This window comes from Micropterus dolomieu, linkage group LG05 (genome assembly GCF_021292245.1).
Source record: "Micropterus dolomieu isolate WLL.071019.BEF.003 ecotype Adirondacks linkage group LG05, ASM2129224v1, whole genome shotgun sequence".
Taxonomy (NCBI): Eukaryota; Metazoa; Chordata; class Actinopteri; order Centrarchiformes; family Centrarchidae; genus Micropterus; species Micropterus dolomieu.
In genome coordinates, this window is record NC_060154.1 from 8,085,147 (window position 1) to 8,102,698 (window position 17,552).

General features: G+C 40.2%; 1 protein-coding gene across 3 annotated transcripts in view; it reads left to right on the forward strand.

Moving 5' to 3' along the window:
* Window positions 1–17,552, forward strand: part of cachd1 (cache domain containing 1) — a 101,332-nt gene that overhangs the window by 76,078 nt on the left and 7,702 nt on the right. For all 3 annotated transcript variants that reach the window (XM_046049801.1, XM_046049802.1, XM_046049803.1), the window contains 14 exons: window positions 722–890; window positions 1,021–1,163; window positions 2,072–2,253; window positions 4,302–4,412; window positions 6,244–6,366; window positions 7,028–7,127; window positions 7,411–7,527; window positions 8,043–8,203; window positions 8,605–8,691; window positions 11,094–11,210; window positions 11,673–11,824; window positions 14,320–14,481; window positions 15,455–15,532; window positions 15,727–15,828. In XM_046049801.1, the coding sequence (XP_045905757.1) occupies window positions 722–890; window positions 1,021–1,163; window positions 2,072–2,253; window positions 4,302–4,412; window positions 6,244–6,366; window positions 7,028–7,127; window positions 7,411–7,527; window positions 8,043–8,203; window positions 8,605–8,691; window positions 11,094–11,210; window positions 11,673–11,824; window positions 14,320–14,481; window positions 15,455–15,532; window positions 15,727–15,828 (1,804 nt within the window). The remainder of the gene's footprint in view (window positions 1–721; window positions 891–1,020; window positions 1,164–2,071; window positions 2,254–4,301; window positions 4,413–6,243; window positions 6,367–7,027; window positions 7,128–7,410; window positions 7,528–8,042; window positions 8,204–8,604; window positions 8,692–11,093; window positions 11,211–11,672; window positions 11,825–14,319; window positions 14,482–15,454; window positions 15,533–15,726; window positions 15,829–17,552) is intronic.

The window sequence follows — 17,552 nt, forward strand, 5'->3', positions numbered from 1 at the left end:
ATGGCAACAGAACAGCTATAACGTCACGCTGTACTGAGTCTTTTTGCTTTCTGACATTTAGATTTTGGCAGGCGAAAAAATATCACACTTAATTTAGACATTTCGCTTTTAGCCTTTTTTAAAAGCTTTTGACATTTTGTTTTTTTCACATAGGCACAAGAGTTCAAACACGTCACCTTTGCCATGAGTTTGGCAGCTGTCTCTGTTTTTTCAAAAATGAACTCTCCAGAGCCAGACAAAATGGTAAATTGGCCTAGAAAGAAAGAAAATTTAGAAGTCTTTGTTTCCCATGCAATTCTCTCCTTTTGTAATCAGAATCAGAAAGTGCTTTATTGCCATGTAGTTTTTACACGTACAAGGACTTTGCTGTGGTGACTAGGTGCCAGACCTAAACATAAGACAAATAATATCCAGGGGCTCCTTTATGAGTATATGCTATTGTTAATTTTTATACTTGTAACCAGAATTACAAGGTTTTTTGAAGCTGCTGGGTCTTTCTGAAATTTGTAATACTGTTTGACACTTTGCATGATTTAACAACAAAATCTCAGAATTTAGGACCAGACTAGCTCTGCATGGTACAGAGATATGTGTTAGTTTGAAGTAGAATGAATGGGAAGGGTGAAAGCCATAGACAGGTTAGGAAAGTCAGGAATGTTGACAATAACAAAAATATTTAAAATCATCAGCTTCATCCTCCAACCCCTGCCTTGTCTTCTAGGTTCAGGACACATCATTCATCCTGTGCATCGTGTATGTGCAGCCTGAGATCCCAGTGAAGCAGCTGAAGAACCTGAACACAGCTCCTAGCTCCAAGCTACTGTACCATCGTTTAGACCTGCTGGGACAGCCCAGTTCGTGCCTGCACTTCAAACAGCTTGCCACAGTTGGTAAGGAAAAGCATCAAATCAACAGCACTGGACTAATATACGAGTCTACAAACTTTATTTTTATCCATAATCAGCTCTAAAAGATTGATTAGCATCTCTGACTGTCCCTTTTCCCCATTCTCTTTCCCAGAGTCCCCCACTGTGATGTTGGCAGCTGGCAGTTTCTCCTCTCCCTACGAGCACCTCAGTCAGCCAGAAACAAAGCGCATGGTGGAGCACTACACCGCCTACCTGAGTGATAACACCAGGCTCATAGCCAACCCAGGCCTCAAGGTACACAAGCATGGGAACACAGATGCAACTCACGGCTGAGACCAGCACACACAAGGTTAATCTTGTTTACCTGACCAACACATGGCATATAGCCAGGCCTGCGGTCCGATTACAGACATTTGCGAATATTCACATTTTAATGGGCCCCAAGATAGTTAAAGTGTTTAGAAGTACTTAATTAATAAAGCTTTTATTCTATTTCTTAAAATGTCTGGTAGGCACATTTTCATTTACTTACAATACAGCTAAGAATCAACATTTTAAATGAAGCTCTGCACCTTTCAAAAGAGGACAAACCCCCACATGGTTTGGCAGTCTGTGTGCATTCCTGTCCTGGTGGGAGTAGGGGTTTAGAGTTTGAACTCTAAGCCCCAGTCCCGACTCTGATTCCCAGGCTAGTCTTAAAGGCCCCCCTCCAGTGACCCATCACCCCTTTCAAAGTGTCTTTGAAAATAGTACTGAGATGCGATTTTACAGGGTGTTTTTCAGGGCTTTAGGCCTAATGGAGTCCCAGTTATTCCTAAATACCGGTTGTCTGAGCCTTGATTTGTGTGATTTCTTAATTATTATCACAGTAGATCTTAAATAAAACATGTATCATTATCTTTAGCAGCAATACAGTACAATTTAGTGTACAACATTTCAACTTTAGGTGTGTTTAAATTTGCAGGTGTTACTTTTTAATTTTAATTTTGTTTGTGGTTAAACTGGAGGCAAACTTGCCCAAAAGTTTTGCCAACTCTTTCAGGCCTACACCAGATAAACTGTTCTACTCCTTCCTGAACTTTTTTCTCCCCTCCTTGTTTACCTCCTCCTTCATTTTCTATCTCATTCACCATTCTTTCCACCTTCACTGTCCCTCTTCTCTCTCTGTCTCCCTCTGTTCCTTCATCCTTTCCCCTCTGCAGTCTTCTGTCAGGAACGAAGTTATGGCGACCAGTCATGTCACGGATGAGTGGATGACACTAATGGAAATGAGTAGCCTCAACTGCTACATTGTGCGTCGTTACATAGCAACGCCTAGTGGGGTGCTCCGGATTTACCCAGGATCACTGATGGACAAAGCCTTCGACCCGACCCGCAGACAATGGTGAGGCTTACTTTGGACGGTGTGAAGGGGGACACAGGAGTGAAGATGTGTGTGAGTCTTAGGGTAGTTAAAGGGAATGAGCATGAAAAGATTTTAACACACAGTGTTTCAAAAAAGTTTTTTGTCATGTTGTATTATTCTGGCAATTTTGGGTTTTTCTAGTTGGGATATTTATCAACACATTGTGTAGAGCTGTGTCAGTATGCACAAGGCTTTTTTGTGGTATCCATTAAAAGATGACATTTATAGTGCCACTTTTACAGTTCAGCCAATTGACAGTTGCAAGTGTTGTGCAAATGTCAATCCTGAGTTTCAACCTTTTTTATTTTTTTACTACTTTACTGAAACAAATGTATACACAGAGTAATCAACAGCTTTTTCTAACAGCTTTTTGTTGGTATATTCAGCTCTTGACATATAAAATTTTGTATTAAATTTTGAAGATATTTTTTTCAATGTGAAAATCCTGTTTGTCCAAAAGTTTGTTAGCTAAAAGTGTAGGTGAACGTATTTATTTATAATGCATAGCCAAAAATACTAGACAGGCAGTGAGTGGCGACTGTGTGAATCGTTTCTGTAACGTTAGGCGCAGGGATCTTCCGTGCGCCTATTTCACTCTTAAACGCTCCAAAAAATAGATCCGTGCGACCCGGAAAAAGATTTACGAACTACCGACCGTAATCTCCCACCCCGCCGGACCCTCAGTGATAATCGTCCAAAACATAGTCGGAGTGGCGCTCAGGAGTAACGGGATTAACCCGGTTGGCCGGTCGCTCTGTGGCCACCTGAACAGCCCCGTTCCTGAAAAACAAGAGCGAGATGCGCCGCCAGCAGCGGAATCGGTAAGACAGAAGACAACAGGAAAAATTCAAGGAGCGTGTGGGTTTGGCTAACGTTAGCTGGCTATTTAGCTAAATCGGTGCCTTTTATGCCTATTAAAACACATTCAAGTTTTCATAAAGTCGATGCTCTCGTCAGTGTCACTTTTTGTGAACAGATCAATCACAGCCTGGATAGAGCGTGCTGCAACAAACTCATCATCAATGCTGAACTCATTGTTCTGCATAAACGGTTATGATTATTGATGAGTTAGTAGCCTGATCAAAATCGAGGTTGGAGACTATCACGTAGCCTAGAGCATTTTTCTTGCACAAAGTTAATGAATAAAAAACAACCCCAAACTGAAACAGCTGTAATTTGAATTAATATTATACTAGTGGTAAGTTATATACTATTATATGAAATTATATTGAATATAGTAACATAATGAATATATTAATATCAAACTTAAAGTTTACTATTACATTAACAATATACTTTTAATTTAATGTTATAATATTATACTGATACAGTCATTTAGACTAGTTCCTCCTCCAGGTTGTGCATGTGCTACACCGCTTAAACTACTTACGTCATTCATCACTCAGTTTATTCTCTTCATCTTTGTTCCCTCCTGGCCTATTTGAATTTTGTTGTATTGATCAAGTGGTCAATGAAGGTTATCACACATATCATTGCAGGCAAGCTCACATTATCTAGTTTAAATCAACTAAAAAACAAAATCACACTGTGTTTCACATGATTTGCTGTAATGTTGCGTACATAAACGTCATATCTTATGTAAGACCGTTGCTTTTCTCATCAAATCTGACCAGTCCTTCACAAAGAAAACTGTTGGTCCATACAGGCTGTTATAGGCAACTGAGAAAGTTGGTGAATGCCTCAATTTTTAGTTGGCGTACCAACCTGATGACCTATAGGCAATAAATATGTTATAAATATATTTAAATTCCTTTTAAAAACTCAAAAAGTGTGGCTGATTTAATCGGTTACAGCTCAAAGTAGCGCGGCAGTCTTAAAATATGTTGAAAAAGTCTTAAAAAGGTATTGAATTTTACTTCAAGATTCCTGTATATACTCTGAAATAGTATTTAGATTAATCAGATAAAGCTGAGAGCAAGAATTCCTGTCATATTTAATTTACTTTGTTAGCAAGGAAAAATGAAGACTGTCAAAATAACCTTCTGCCTGTGTAATGTATTGTGTAGGTACCAGCATGCTGTGGCTAACCCCGGCCTCATCACCTTCACTGGACCGTACCTGGATGTGGGTGGGGCGGGCTATGTTGTCACCATTAGCCACACCATCCATGCTTCCAGGTAAGATGTATTTTTTTTTACCATAGTAAACCCTCTCTGACATCTCATTTTTTACTGCGCCAGAGGAAATCAGCTCATACAAATGAAGTGTCTTGCTGAATAAGTAGCTGCAGAATAAAAATGCTAATTTTAAAGACTAGAGACTGTGTAACTTTTTAAAGAAGAAATAACATAATCTCCATCTTACAAATGAAAAGTTGTAGTCACTAGCAGTAAAACTCAGCCTTTCTCAATTCAATACTTTCTCTATTCTTTTGCTGCTACAGGTTTACTTGGTTTCATATGACCAGTAGCTTATTCTGGCTAATGTTAGGTTGTTGGCAAACTTTACTGTTGTACACTGTTTTAGCAAGTCACAACGTTACATTTCAGTGGTTTTAAAAGAAAAGTGAAACAGGACGTAAATACGGCAAACCTCATTAGGAGACAGCTTTTCTGATTGTGGTCCAGTTCCACTTAGACTTGTTATGTAAGGATGAAGCAGCTAATTCAAGAAAATCTAAGGAAAGAAGGAAACAACGTATGTGTCGTCATCCTGTATTTGAGATTGAACTCTTTGTTTCGCTGTCTGGCTCAAAACATTACTGTTTTCATTCACTCCAACCGCTCTCATAAAGAGGCAGCTGTTTTCAGCATAAAGGCTCTAAAAACACAACTACTAGCGACTAGCTGGTGAACACAGTGGAGCAGTTAACGAACCAGATATTTCCCTCAGAAGCAGGTAGAGACCACAAAATCTAAAAGAGAGTGAATATTGGACTTGTGTTTGCCAGGTGGTCAGAAACACAATTTCAAATGAATGACAATGTTGCTCTGTGTCTGCTGGATGTGTAAATAAGCAGCTGTTTAACTTCTGGTGATGTGTTGTTTCCACTGCCCAAAAGTGGCACAAAAAAAATTAAGAAGAGTTATTGCAGGTTTAAGCATTTCACACTTAACAAATTTGTGTGAATTTTTACATAATGGCAATAAAATGATCAGCTATCCGTATTAGATATTGCTCATAAACAGATTCGCTGTTCTTATAAGCCAAGACATCAGTGTGGGCTGTTAGGCTCTCAGCCCGGAAGTTGTTTCAGCAGAGCGCACTGTCTCTGAAGACCAGAGATAATTTGTAGGAGATTAGTTGACCATTTTTGCTTTAGAGCTGCGTAGTGAGTGACATAATATCCCTCAACCAAATGGTCTGGGGTCCAGTCACAGTTATCTTCAAGTATCTGCTCTTCCAAAGGGGCCCCCCAAGCAAGCCACTCTATTCCAACCACCTCATTGAGCCCTGAAGTGAAATGTTCCACCCCAGTGCTTCGGCCAATTTTTATAGATGTTTTGGACACAGCCTCTTTGAGTTGGAGGCTTTAAGAAGCCTGTAATTGTGGCCAAGATTAAAGTGTTTATCCCTCTAGTTGTGTGAGCTCCAAATGCAACCACCATAGCAGTATGGTCCATGCAAATTTGAGTATACACATAAACATTCAGTATCTGTGTGTTTGATAAGCTAGGATTAGTGTGTTGATGACGGGCTCAGTGAGCATAACATTGCACAGTCTAGTGTGTGTAAACACCGGTTTGAAGAGAAGAATGGAATTATCTTTTAGCTGGAGTGTAAACATTTACATTATCCTAAAGGTCAGTAGAGGTGTGAACTAAGGACTGTACGATGTAACTGATAATTACTTCTGTCAGCATACAGTGTTAACACACAATCACAGCAAACAATTTACCAGAACAGTTTAACATTTTCCACATCATTTAAAAAGTATATTAAAATATCTTTTGTGATGTTTTTTGTGCTCTTTTCATTTTCTCTCTCTGTCTGCTTCTCTGTCATTAGCTCTCAGATGGCCCCTGGTTATGCAATTGCAGTGATGGGTATAGACTTCACTCTACGCTACTTCTATAAGGTCCTGCTGGACCTGCTGCCCATCTGCAACCAGGACAAGGGCAACAAGATCAGGTAGGAAGAGGATAGATTGAAATGGTTGGCTGAATTGTCTTCTTTTTTTAATCTTCTGTTCTTCATGCATATCTTTTCTTCTTTTGCCTTTATCCCAGAATTTATTTGGAGGGTGGCTAAACTTATGTTTTACTGAGCGAAAATTAAATTTGCAGAGAGATGAAGAAAAATGAAAGGGAAGAAGAGATAAGCTGATTATGATGGCATTCCTGCTGGAGATGTGACGTTGCTGCTGTCTCAGTCCTACATTCATTCTTCAGCTTTTATGTTTCCCTTTTTTGTTTTTTTCCCCTTTATCCTTTTTCTTCCACCCCCTCCTCTCCAAGTCCCATCCCATCACCCCCCTCCACTTCCTCCATGCTCTTTCTGTTGGTGTTCAGTAGCCATATAAAACAGGATTAGCCCAAAGGGGGTGTGGAGTAGAGAGAAGCAGTAGCCAGATACTGCTAAAAAGGAGTAGAGGGAAGTAGAATGGAGCTGTATTATGCAGGCTGAAGTTAAATTAAGCACTAGGAGAAAAGAGGGATGTATAAAAAAGTGGTCAATAATTGATGAATGAGAACTGGTATGACTAATGTAAGTGTACATGTATTTTCTTGGTCCTAACCAACCCTTTGTCTTCAACCCTCAATGAATTGCATAATTTGTGTGTACATTGTAGGTGCTTCATAATGGAGGACAGAGGGTACCTTGTAGCTCACCCCACTCTCATTGACCCCAAAGGTCATGCCCCTGCAGAACAACAGCACATCACACACAAGGTAAAGGACCTATTATTATACAAATAAAATAAAAAAATCCATAATAACAACGTTAAGAGTAAAGTTTATAATAAATATGACTTTAACCGGTGCCAAATGTGTATCAGTATTTTCAGAAAAGTACTAATATGAGATAAATGCAGAATGATGTCATTGTAGGTTACGACAAACATTTGCATAGCAAACCATAAATATACCCTTTAATGATCACCATGAGCTTCCTTCCTTCCATGCTTATTTTTCTTTAATTTCTCATTTTGTCGTCCTGTCTTTTTGATGGCAGGAGCCGCTGGTGGCTAATGACATCCTGAACCATCCAAACTTTGTCAAGAAAAACCTGTGTAACAGCTTCAGTGACCGCACGGTGCAGCGCTTCTACAAGTTCAACACCAGCATAATGGTATGTCAGAAAAACATGAGCTAACTGGACGCATGAATGACTGCACAGGAACACCGATTCAGACAGGACACAAATACAATCCTCCAGGCATTTATAAGCAATATGTGGTAGTATAACACTGCTTCCTTGTGGTGATTATTGGTGTTGCAACCTTTAAGTCTTCCTGGATACTATAATTCTATCAAAACTACAGTGTGTTACATTACAGTGTAATTAGAAATTCTGAGAGAATATTATCCCAGTTTAAGTTCTACTGCTTTAAAGTTATTACATTGTTGTTACATTTCATCTAACATGTCGCTCTACTAGTTAGTTTTAATGAATGTTTATGTTCTCTGTTTGTCAATTCTGTTTTTTTTTTTTTAATTAATTATAGGCAATTGTGAAGAGTTCTAAACTTTTTATTTTATTTTCTTGTTTTTTGATAAACTAGATTGGCTATAAAGTTCTTTAAAATATGTTTCTTAAACAGATATCCAGTGGGATGACATGTTGATGATATGTCTCTGTTTTAGGGTGACCTAACCAACCTGGTCCATGGTAGCCATTGTTCCAAGTACCGCCTGACCCGAATCCCCGGCACAAACGCCTTTGCTGGTATCGTCAACGAGACGTGTGACTCCCTGGCGTTCTGCGCCTGCAGCACTGTGGACCGGCTCTGTCTCAACTGCCACAGGTTTCTCCTTTATGCACACACTCATGAGGGATTCACTGTTGTAACTGTCAGGCACTTTGGAGTGCTGCTAACATAAGATGATCCTCTTGTAAATTATTTAAGAATAGATTTGATGTTATGCATGCTTGTTCAACAAGATCACAAGACAAACATCTCGCCTTTAGTAAATTTCCAGATCTGATCGTATAATTCTGCAGCAGGGTCAGTATAGATTTTGTGAATTGTGTATACAATTGCACCATAATCAAACAGAAGCTCAGCTAATGAAACATCACAAATGAGGATGGATGTGTAAAAATAGTTATTACTTGACCAAAAGGCAAATAAAATGTTCACAATATAACATTACAGTGAACTATGACGAGAATGTTTCTCACTCAACATGTAACTGTGTTTTTCAGAATGGAGCAAAATGAATGTGAATGTCCATGTGAGTGCCCCCTGGAGGTCAATGAGTGTACTGGCAACCTCACCAATGCTGAAAACAGGTCAGTGCAAGACATGTCTGAGCCACATTGCCCCCTTCTTTACATTTATATTGATGAATTCTACATTGCTTGTGAATTATACTAAGTGTAGCTTAGCATGAAGGGTCATATTGCATACAATTAGTGTAAATAATAAGAGAAGTCAGAAAAAAACATAGTTTGTACTAGTAGGATTTTAAATTAAATTGTTTCAAACTCTTTGTGAAATGGAAAATAGACTAAGCTTGTTATCTAAATATAAACAGCAATGCCATAATTTATCAATCTTGGTGTGTATATCATGCCATGTTGCAGTGATAGAGCTGTCAGTCAACCCAGACAGATTTTGTCTCCATAGAATGAGATGTTAAAACAAATAAAAAGGGGTCCTCTGTTTAACTGTTTAACTAACATTCACGTGAAAGCACTTGCATGTCCTGTTAATATTTTGCTATAATTATGAATGCAAAAAGTTAGCATGCTAAAGGCCAGATTGCATTGTACAGCATTTAAAATATACAAATATAGATTTGTTGTATCCTTTTTTTGTCATTACAAAGCAGCAGCATCACTTGCTCAGTATATGGTATCTCGGATATAAAATAAACTTTTCAAAACTTATTGTCAGTAGTGTTTGCACTTTTCATACAGTGTCAGATTTGCCTGGTAGTAGCATTTGCAAATTCACAGATTTCCAAGTCCCTTTCATATTCAGTGTTTCCTCTATTGTGTGCCGCTGCTGAATCACGGCCACCACTAATAAAATTTCTCACAATCATTAAACTATGCGCTACAAATGTTTCCACTCGCACACTGTGCGAGCACGGCAGCACTCAGTGCTCAGCTCGCTTCTTCTCCTCGTTCTATGCAGAACATAAGTGACAGATGCTGTTATAAGAGCAGCGTAACTCTGAATCGGGAGGTGCGTAGCGAGTGTTTGATTGTCCGAGCGGCAGAAAGTGACGGTGAATGTGAGCTGAGGAAAATATTCTGCAGTAAATGTGCGGCGTCTGTTACATTGTGTTAGCTTCTCAAGAACAAGAAAAGTCTGTTGTTTCCCACCTGCTGGAAAAGTGAAGCCAGTTAGCGCTAAGTTAGCTAACATCCCCCCTCCCCTTCAGACTGCGCAGCTGAGCAGGAAAGTTTCTACAGCAGCTACATAGCTCCTATGTAACTTAACATTAGCTCGATTTATAGAATGTAACTGGAAGGTGTATTTTATTACTGCCTACTTGTCCAATGTTGAGAACATCAGGTACAAACTTAGACTAAACTGACGTAGCCTGCAGCTCTGTCCTGTACAGACTGATCAAATTATTTTTCAGTCTGAAAAAGTGGTTTTGGAGAAGAGATAGAAAGAAAGAGAAAGAAAGGATGGAGGTGACTGGAGGAGCTGAGCTTAGTAAAGCTAATTAGTAATGCAAACTAGTCCTTTTAAGCTAATGAGGAGACGTTTCTTTTTGTATTTTAATGTGCAAATAAAATGCACCTCAGAAGGGAGGAGGTTTCTCATTTTGCCTGTTTTTTATATTAATGTCTACAGATAAATGTCAGAAGCTGTAAAATGAAGACACAAAAGGCAAACATGAACAGTCCTATCTATAATGATTCTGAGGTAATATTAACAGGGTTTTCCTGCGTAAAGGCTTAGGGGTTGATGCGCTAAACATGCTGTGCCATCACTGTAAAATCACTGTGGAGCAACAGAACCAACCAAATTACTTTCTCCAGATCTAAAGGTTGTAGTTCCTCCAGTAGACTGATATTTGGGTGTTGTTTATTTAATATCAGCTCTAGCTTTTACAACTATTTGTTCAGAGATATGGAGAAAATAATGGCCCAATATGATGTGAAATTACATATTTTTCATTGGAAAACATTTCATTTCATGGGGGGGTGGGTCCTAGAGGAAACACTGATATTCCTGTTAATATCATTTGAATTGTGGACATGGACGTGTCCTGCATTTTAGGAGCTTTGTAAAAGTTTGTGGGATTTTCCACACTTCTTTCTCTGTCACTGTCTCTTTTGTCCTTTCAGTCCTGGTCCTGTCTCTCTCACACATCTCTCTCTCTCTCTCTCTCTCTCTTGTTTCACCCATCTTCTTTCATCAACTATCAGCAGTCTTTGACATCACATCAGTGTTTCAAATGCCAATTCCTTTATTTCAGGAAGACATGCAATTATCATTTTTCACTGTCAGTTTTTCTTCTGTTTTGTGTCAAGCAGCATTGATGTTTGTCCTTTGTTGAGTTGCTCTGCATAAATTGACATGCTGGAGGCTTTCCTTCAATGGATTCTTCTTTTTATGTCAAATTTGCTGTATTTGTAAGTGTAATTATGTTTCACTGTAGGATTTGGACGGATGTCGTCAGCTGGATCTGCACCTTACTGTATTTTCACCATGTGTGTTTGTTGTACAGAAACCCTAGCTGTGAAGTGCATCAGGAGCCAGTCAGTCTGAATGTGATTGATCCAAGTCTGCATGATACTCTGCCCCAGTGTATCAACACTCGCTGTAGCCAGAGATACACTAGCAGGTATACACTTTAAACTGCACACATTAGCAGGTTTAATAAATATCCCAATCCATGTATGATGTATATACCAACCTACTCTTACAGCCCTATATACCATGAGGCATAGGATGTACTTAAAATAGTTAGATGGCCAACTAATAAGAATGTTGCACAGTGCCTCCCAGTGGTAATAAATGGGAAGTGAGAAGAGTGTCCCTTTTCTAATGTGCTCAAATTTTAAATTGTACGTTACTATAGAATTAAAACTAGAGAACCTACTGTAATGCACTGTGAAAGAAATAACAAGCTTTTAAAATCACCGCCTTTGTCTATATATATTTATAATACATTGCTGAATTCCTGTCAGATTTCACTAAAATGAATAGACTAAATGTAGGTACATTTACTTTCTTTCCTGAGTATTTTTAAGTGTTTGCTCTTCAACAATCTGTTTTGATCTCTATATTCTGGGCTCTGTTTCAGTGACTGTTTTGGCGTGTTGGACTGTGAGTGGTGCATGGTGGACAGTGATGGTAAGACTCATCTCGACAAGCCATACTGTGCCCTGCAGAAGGAGTGTTTTGGGGGAATCGTTGGCGCAAAGAGTCCCTATGCAGATGGCCTGGGACTCCTTGGTGAGTTAAATGTGGATATAAATCAAGCTCTACATCTATCTATCCATCTATCTATCTATCTATGGAGGGTGAGAGGAGAATTTTTTTAATATATATAAAAAATCCCCCTCTCACCCCTTGCGGGGTGTTATGTCATCCTCAAGCTCGGGTCTTCTACCAGAGACCTGGGAGTTTGAGGGTTCTGCGCAGTATCTTAGCTGTTCCTAGGACTGCACTCTTCTGGACAGAGACATCTGATGTTTTACCTGGAATCTGCTGTAGCCACTCTCCCAGTTTGGGGGTCACAGCCCCCAGTGCTCCAATTACCATCATCTATCACTACTGCCTTCTTCTGCTGTTTGTCGATCAACACGATGTCTGGTTGGTTAGCTATTACCAGTTTGTCTGTCTGGATCTTGAAGTCCCACAGGATCTTAGCTCGGTCATTCTCAACTACCTTAGGAGCTGTCTTCCATTTTGACCTTGGAACTTCCAGCCCATACTCATGGCAGATGTTCCTGTACACTATGCCAGCTACCTGGTTATGGCGTTCCATGTACGCACTTCCTGCCTGCATCTTACACCCTGCTGTTATGTGCTGTACTGACTCAGGGGCATCCTTGCACAGTCCTGCCTGGTGTGGTAGACTCCAGCCTCTATTGATCTTGTACTGAGTTCCTGTTCTTGTGCTGCCATGATTAGTGCTTCTGTGCTGTCCTTTAGTGCAGCCTTTTCCAGCCACTGCAGGTATTGGGCTGTGGCGGACTTCCTTGTTGCCTCTTCATGGTTTCCGTTAGCCTGCGGCACCCCAAGGTATTTGTAGCTGTCCTGAACATCTACAATGTGGCCTTCTGGTAGTTCAACCCCCTCGGTTCTGATCATTTTCCCTCTTTTTGATACCATGCGACCACACTTGTCCAGTCCGAACGACATTCCAATGTCATTGCTGTAGATCCAGGTAGTGTGGATCAGTGAGTCGAGGTCTCGCTCATTTCTGGCATACAGCTTGATGTCATCCATGTAGAGGAGGTGACTGATGGTTGTTCCACTTTGGAACCGGTAACCGTAGCCAGTCTTTGTGATGATCTGGCTGAGGGGGTTCAGGCCTATGCAGAACAGCAGCAGGGGGATAGTGCATCACCTTGGTATATGCTACACTTGATGGTGACTTGTACAATTGGCTTTGAGTTGGCTTCCAGACTTGTTTTCCACAGCCCCATTGAGTTCTTGATGAAGGTTATTAGTGTCCTGTTGATTTTGTACATTTCCAAGCATTCCAGTATCCGGGCTCAGGAGGTAGAGATGTTGCCCGTTAATCGGAAGGTCGGCGATTCAATCCCCAGCTCCTCCAGGCTGTATGTCGAAGTGTCCTTGGGCAAGATACTGAAGATACTGGTTCCGCCAGTGTATGAATGTGTGTGTTCTGTTTGAGCACTTAGGCTCAGTGTATAAATGTGAGTGATTGGTGAATGCAGATGTAGTGTAAAAGCGCTTTCAAAAAGACTAGAAAGGCGCTATATAAATATGGAGCATTTACATGTATGTGGCATTGAGTCGTAGGCTTTCTTGTTGTCAATCCAGGCGGTGCACGGATTGGTCTGCCCATTCCCTTCTGAGCAAGTTATTGGCCGATAGTTGGATGGGATTGTTCGCTCCTGGGGATCCTTCATGATCAGGACTGTCTGTCCTTGGGTTAACCATTCTGAGTGGGTCCCATCCACCAGCAGTTTGCAGAACAAGCATTTGTTCTGCCAGGCGTTCATGGAGTGCAGTTAGTTTCTTCAGCCAGTAGGTGTGGATCATGACAGGGCCTGGTGCTGTCCAGCTATTCATACTTGCCACTCTTTCTTGCTTGTCTGCCGTTGTAATGGATCTTGTTCTGGTCTTAGATCCACTAGCCACTGAGCATTGGTGTTGTGGGATGCCTCTTTCTCCCATATGTTCTTCCAATATGTGTGTGTGTGTGTGTGTGTGGATAGATAGATATAGATAGATAGATAGATAGATATATGTGTGTGTATGTGTGTGTGTGTGTGTGTGGATAGATAGATAGATATAGATAGATAGATAGATATATGTGTGTGTATGTATGTGTGTGTGTGTGTGTGTGTGTAAATATTTTGATTTATAAATTCAGTTACTATACAAGATACAAAGAAGTGAAAAAATAGTAAAATGATACAAAGTAAAAAGTGTAATTATTTCTAGGATCTTTGGGACAGCAGAAATGTTATTTGTAGATCAACCAATATTTATGATTGACTGAAACTTTTCTGTTCCTTGGTTATTTTTCTTTGGTTCTGTTCTCATTTTTATTTTTATTTTTTGGTATTTCACTCACAGAGAATAGATGCGAAGTAGAAAACATCTCTGCATCACAGCATGAGTTAGGATCTGAGCCCAAGCTGTTTCATATTGGCTTGCTGAATTGTCATTTCTTGAGCCATCTGACATCCTTTGTAACGTCTTTAAACAACCTTCTGCCTATTCTTTCTTCTTCTCTCTTTCTACCACAGATGAAGAGGTGGCATCTCTGAACATGATCAAGAGTGCCCCTGTGGGTCCAGTCGCCGGGGGCATTATGGGATGCATCATGGTGTTGGTGTTGGCTGTGTATGCATACAGACACCAGATCCACAGGCGTTCACACCAGCACATGTCACCACTGGCAGCACAGGGTAGGACTGATGGATGAACTCTGTCTCACAAATACACATTTATAAGTGAAACCTTTCAACTTAAAGGTCAGTGAAATTTAAGAAAATTATTACAGTTATTTTGTCAATAATACATTTCTGTGCAATAGAGGGACCATAAACAAAGTAAAACCACAGAATAATTTGTAGTTTATCTTTCTGTATCTTATATACCCACTGGTTGGCCTGAAGGGCCGAAAAAACTAGCAACAATGGAAATAAGTTTGGTACTGCAGTTGATTGTATTAACCTTCACACTGGCATTTTTTAAATATCAAAGGAAGAAACAAAGTTTTAAAGTAGCATGATTAACAAGCAGTGCTGCTGGAGCTAAACAGCTGACATTAGCATCATGTGGCAGCAGCTGCTGCTGCATGATTTGTGTAATTACTCAGCGTTATTGACAAAAACATCAAACAAGATTACAACCTCATTAAAACTCTTGAGTCCAGGACACTTTCAGGCTGATAGTTTGGTAAACAACTTGGAATGGATGGTGGAAAGTGTGGCTACGTTATCACAATCATTAGCCTGAGGAATTGGCTCATAAAGTCGCTACACTCAATGTGTGTCAGGAGGTTTGTACTGTCTCTTCTGCAGCTGCAGATTGTACCAGCAACACACACACACACGGTCAAAAGAAAGAATAAAAGTAGCTTGAAGTACAGCATGTGTAGCCCCACTTTTCTACAAACTGAACCCTTGTATATCTATGCACACACACAAAAACTAGCCTTTCTTCTGGCTAACACTGTACACAGCTTATTATCTCGGCTAAAGAGCTAAAAGGAATATCAACTGTAAACCCTGTAGAGATATCAACTCAATCTAAAACTAACTGGTCTTGGATAAAGAACCCTGTGTACATATCAGTGCTTGTAATATTTCGTAATAGCATCTGTCTCTTCTTGGCATTTTTCTTATTCCTTTCTCCTTTACCTCCCTGCTGCTCCAGAAATGTCAGTGAGAATGTCCAACCTGGATAATGAAAGAGATGAGAGGGATGAAGACAGCCATGAGGACAGAGGAATCAGTAAGTAGGGTTTGATATCTCATTGACATAAACAACATTATCTTTAATGCCACAGAACATTTGAATACAGGGTTTGAATACTAACGATGAAAGTAATTAGTGTTTTATTTGTTTTTGTCTAGGACTTGTGACACTGCGAGTATTTAATTACTAAACAGGGGCTTTGTGTTGATGTTTGTTCTCTTCACTTTCAGTCAGTAATACTCGATTCATTGCTGCGGTGATTGAGAGGCACACTCACACTCCTGAAAGGAGACGGAGGTACTGGGGACGATCTGGGACAGAGAGTGACCATGGTAAGACAGATAATTAAGAGATGGGGAAGTTTCCAGAAAACGCACAAGTTGTGTGCAACGTATTATGTTATCCAGGACATGAGCATTGATGGAAAGAAGAAGGTTTCATCTGATAATGCCAGTAATGCTATGTCAAAGCAAAACTATTTATAGAATTAATATTCCTCAACATACTCTGTATGATGAGATCATAAAGTCCTTTCTTACTTGACTGAATATATTTTAAAATACATGCCAGTTGTTGAAGAAGTGACAACTAAGTGAAAAGAAGAAGAACCAACAAAAAATTGTATGGTATTGTTTTGTAGAAAAATAGCCTAATGTCTAGCATTGTTGATTCATTTTGATACAGCTTTAACTTTAACATCATCCTGATCAGCTCCCCACGGAGGTTACTCTTGCAACTGGCCAATATTTGCCTCCATGTCATGTTATTTTTGCACAACTAAAGCTGATGATACATGGGGCAACTTTTTGAGCAATGTTACTGGGCAGTCTTGCTAGGTGCGGGCAGGGTGGTGGAGTGGTGGGGTAAGGGGATTACGGTAGTAATCTTTACGCATTACCATTGACGGCAACGTTACCCTGCACAATTGCTCGAAAAGTTGCTCTGCGTATCATCAGCTTAAGAGTTCAATCTAAAATAATCTGGTTTCTGGAAAATGAATCATTCAGTGGTTACAAAACTGGCCCATCGATTCCCGCACTCCATAAAATAGCAGTATTAACCACATGAGTTCTGTGGTGTAAGCACAGCTACAATACTGTACATTTGAAATTATAATGTCAGTCTAACCATGTGGGGTCATCTCTGTACATCACACCAACAGAACTGAACTGGAACAGAACTCCTGGATTAGGAGTCACAGGTTGGGTGGGGGTCTTGTAGAAGTGCTGCTGCTCCTTTGTGTTGAAAGGAGGCAGTTAAGGTTTAGGCATCTAATCAAGAAGATTTCTGAACACGACCAGCTGAGAAGCAGTGTACATATCTGGAGAGTGTACATATCCCATCTGGCCTGGGAACATTTTGGGATCCCCCAAGAAGATCTTGAAGATGTGGGAAGAAGTCTGGGTTACATTTACATATTTACATTAATTCATTTAGCTGACGATTTTATCCAATGCGACTTACAGCTGCTTTATATGTCAGAGGTCGCACGCCTCTGGAGCAACGAGGGGTTAAGTGTCTTGCTCAGGGACACAATGGTGGATGGTTCACAGTGGGGAGTTGAACCCAGGTCTCCACTGGGTTACCTTACTTTACCTTGTGCCACAGTGACCCAGGCCCAGAGAAACGAAAAGTACATGAAATTAAGTTTAGTTTCTCTAAAAAAAGGATAATTTAATTTGGGGCTTAGGTATCATCGTTTTAAATCAGTGTTACAGCACAGTCTCAAATCCACAGTTAGCTTTCATTTCTTTGGCACTGGTTCAGCTCCTGGCTTGTTCTTTCCATTATATCACAGCTGAGAACCTTGTTTTCTCGCATCTAGCTCTGGGAGAGCTGCTCATGTTCGCTGTAACTGTTTGTAGAACTTGTAAGTCTGACACTCTATGAGCGTGGATGGACAGTTTCACCCACACGGGCTCTTACCACCTACATATGGCATCACTCCACTTCCTGGCAACGAGTGTCTCCAATACTTGTTGCATAACTGATGATGACAGAGAGAACAAGGATGAAGAGAGGAGAGTGGGCTAAAGTGAAACAAAGACACGAGCAA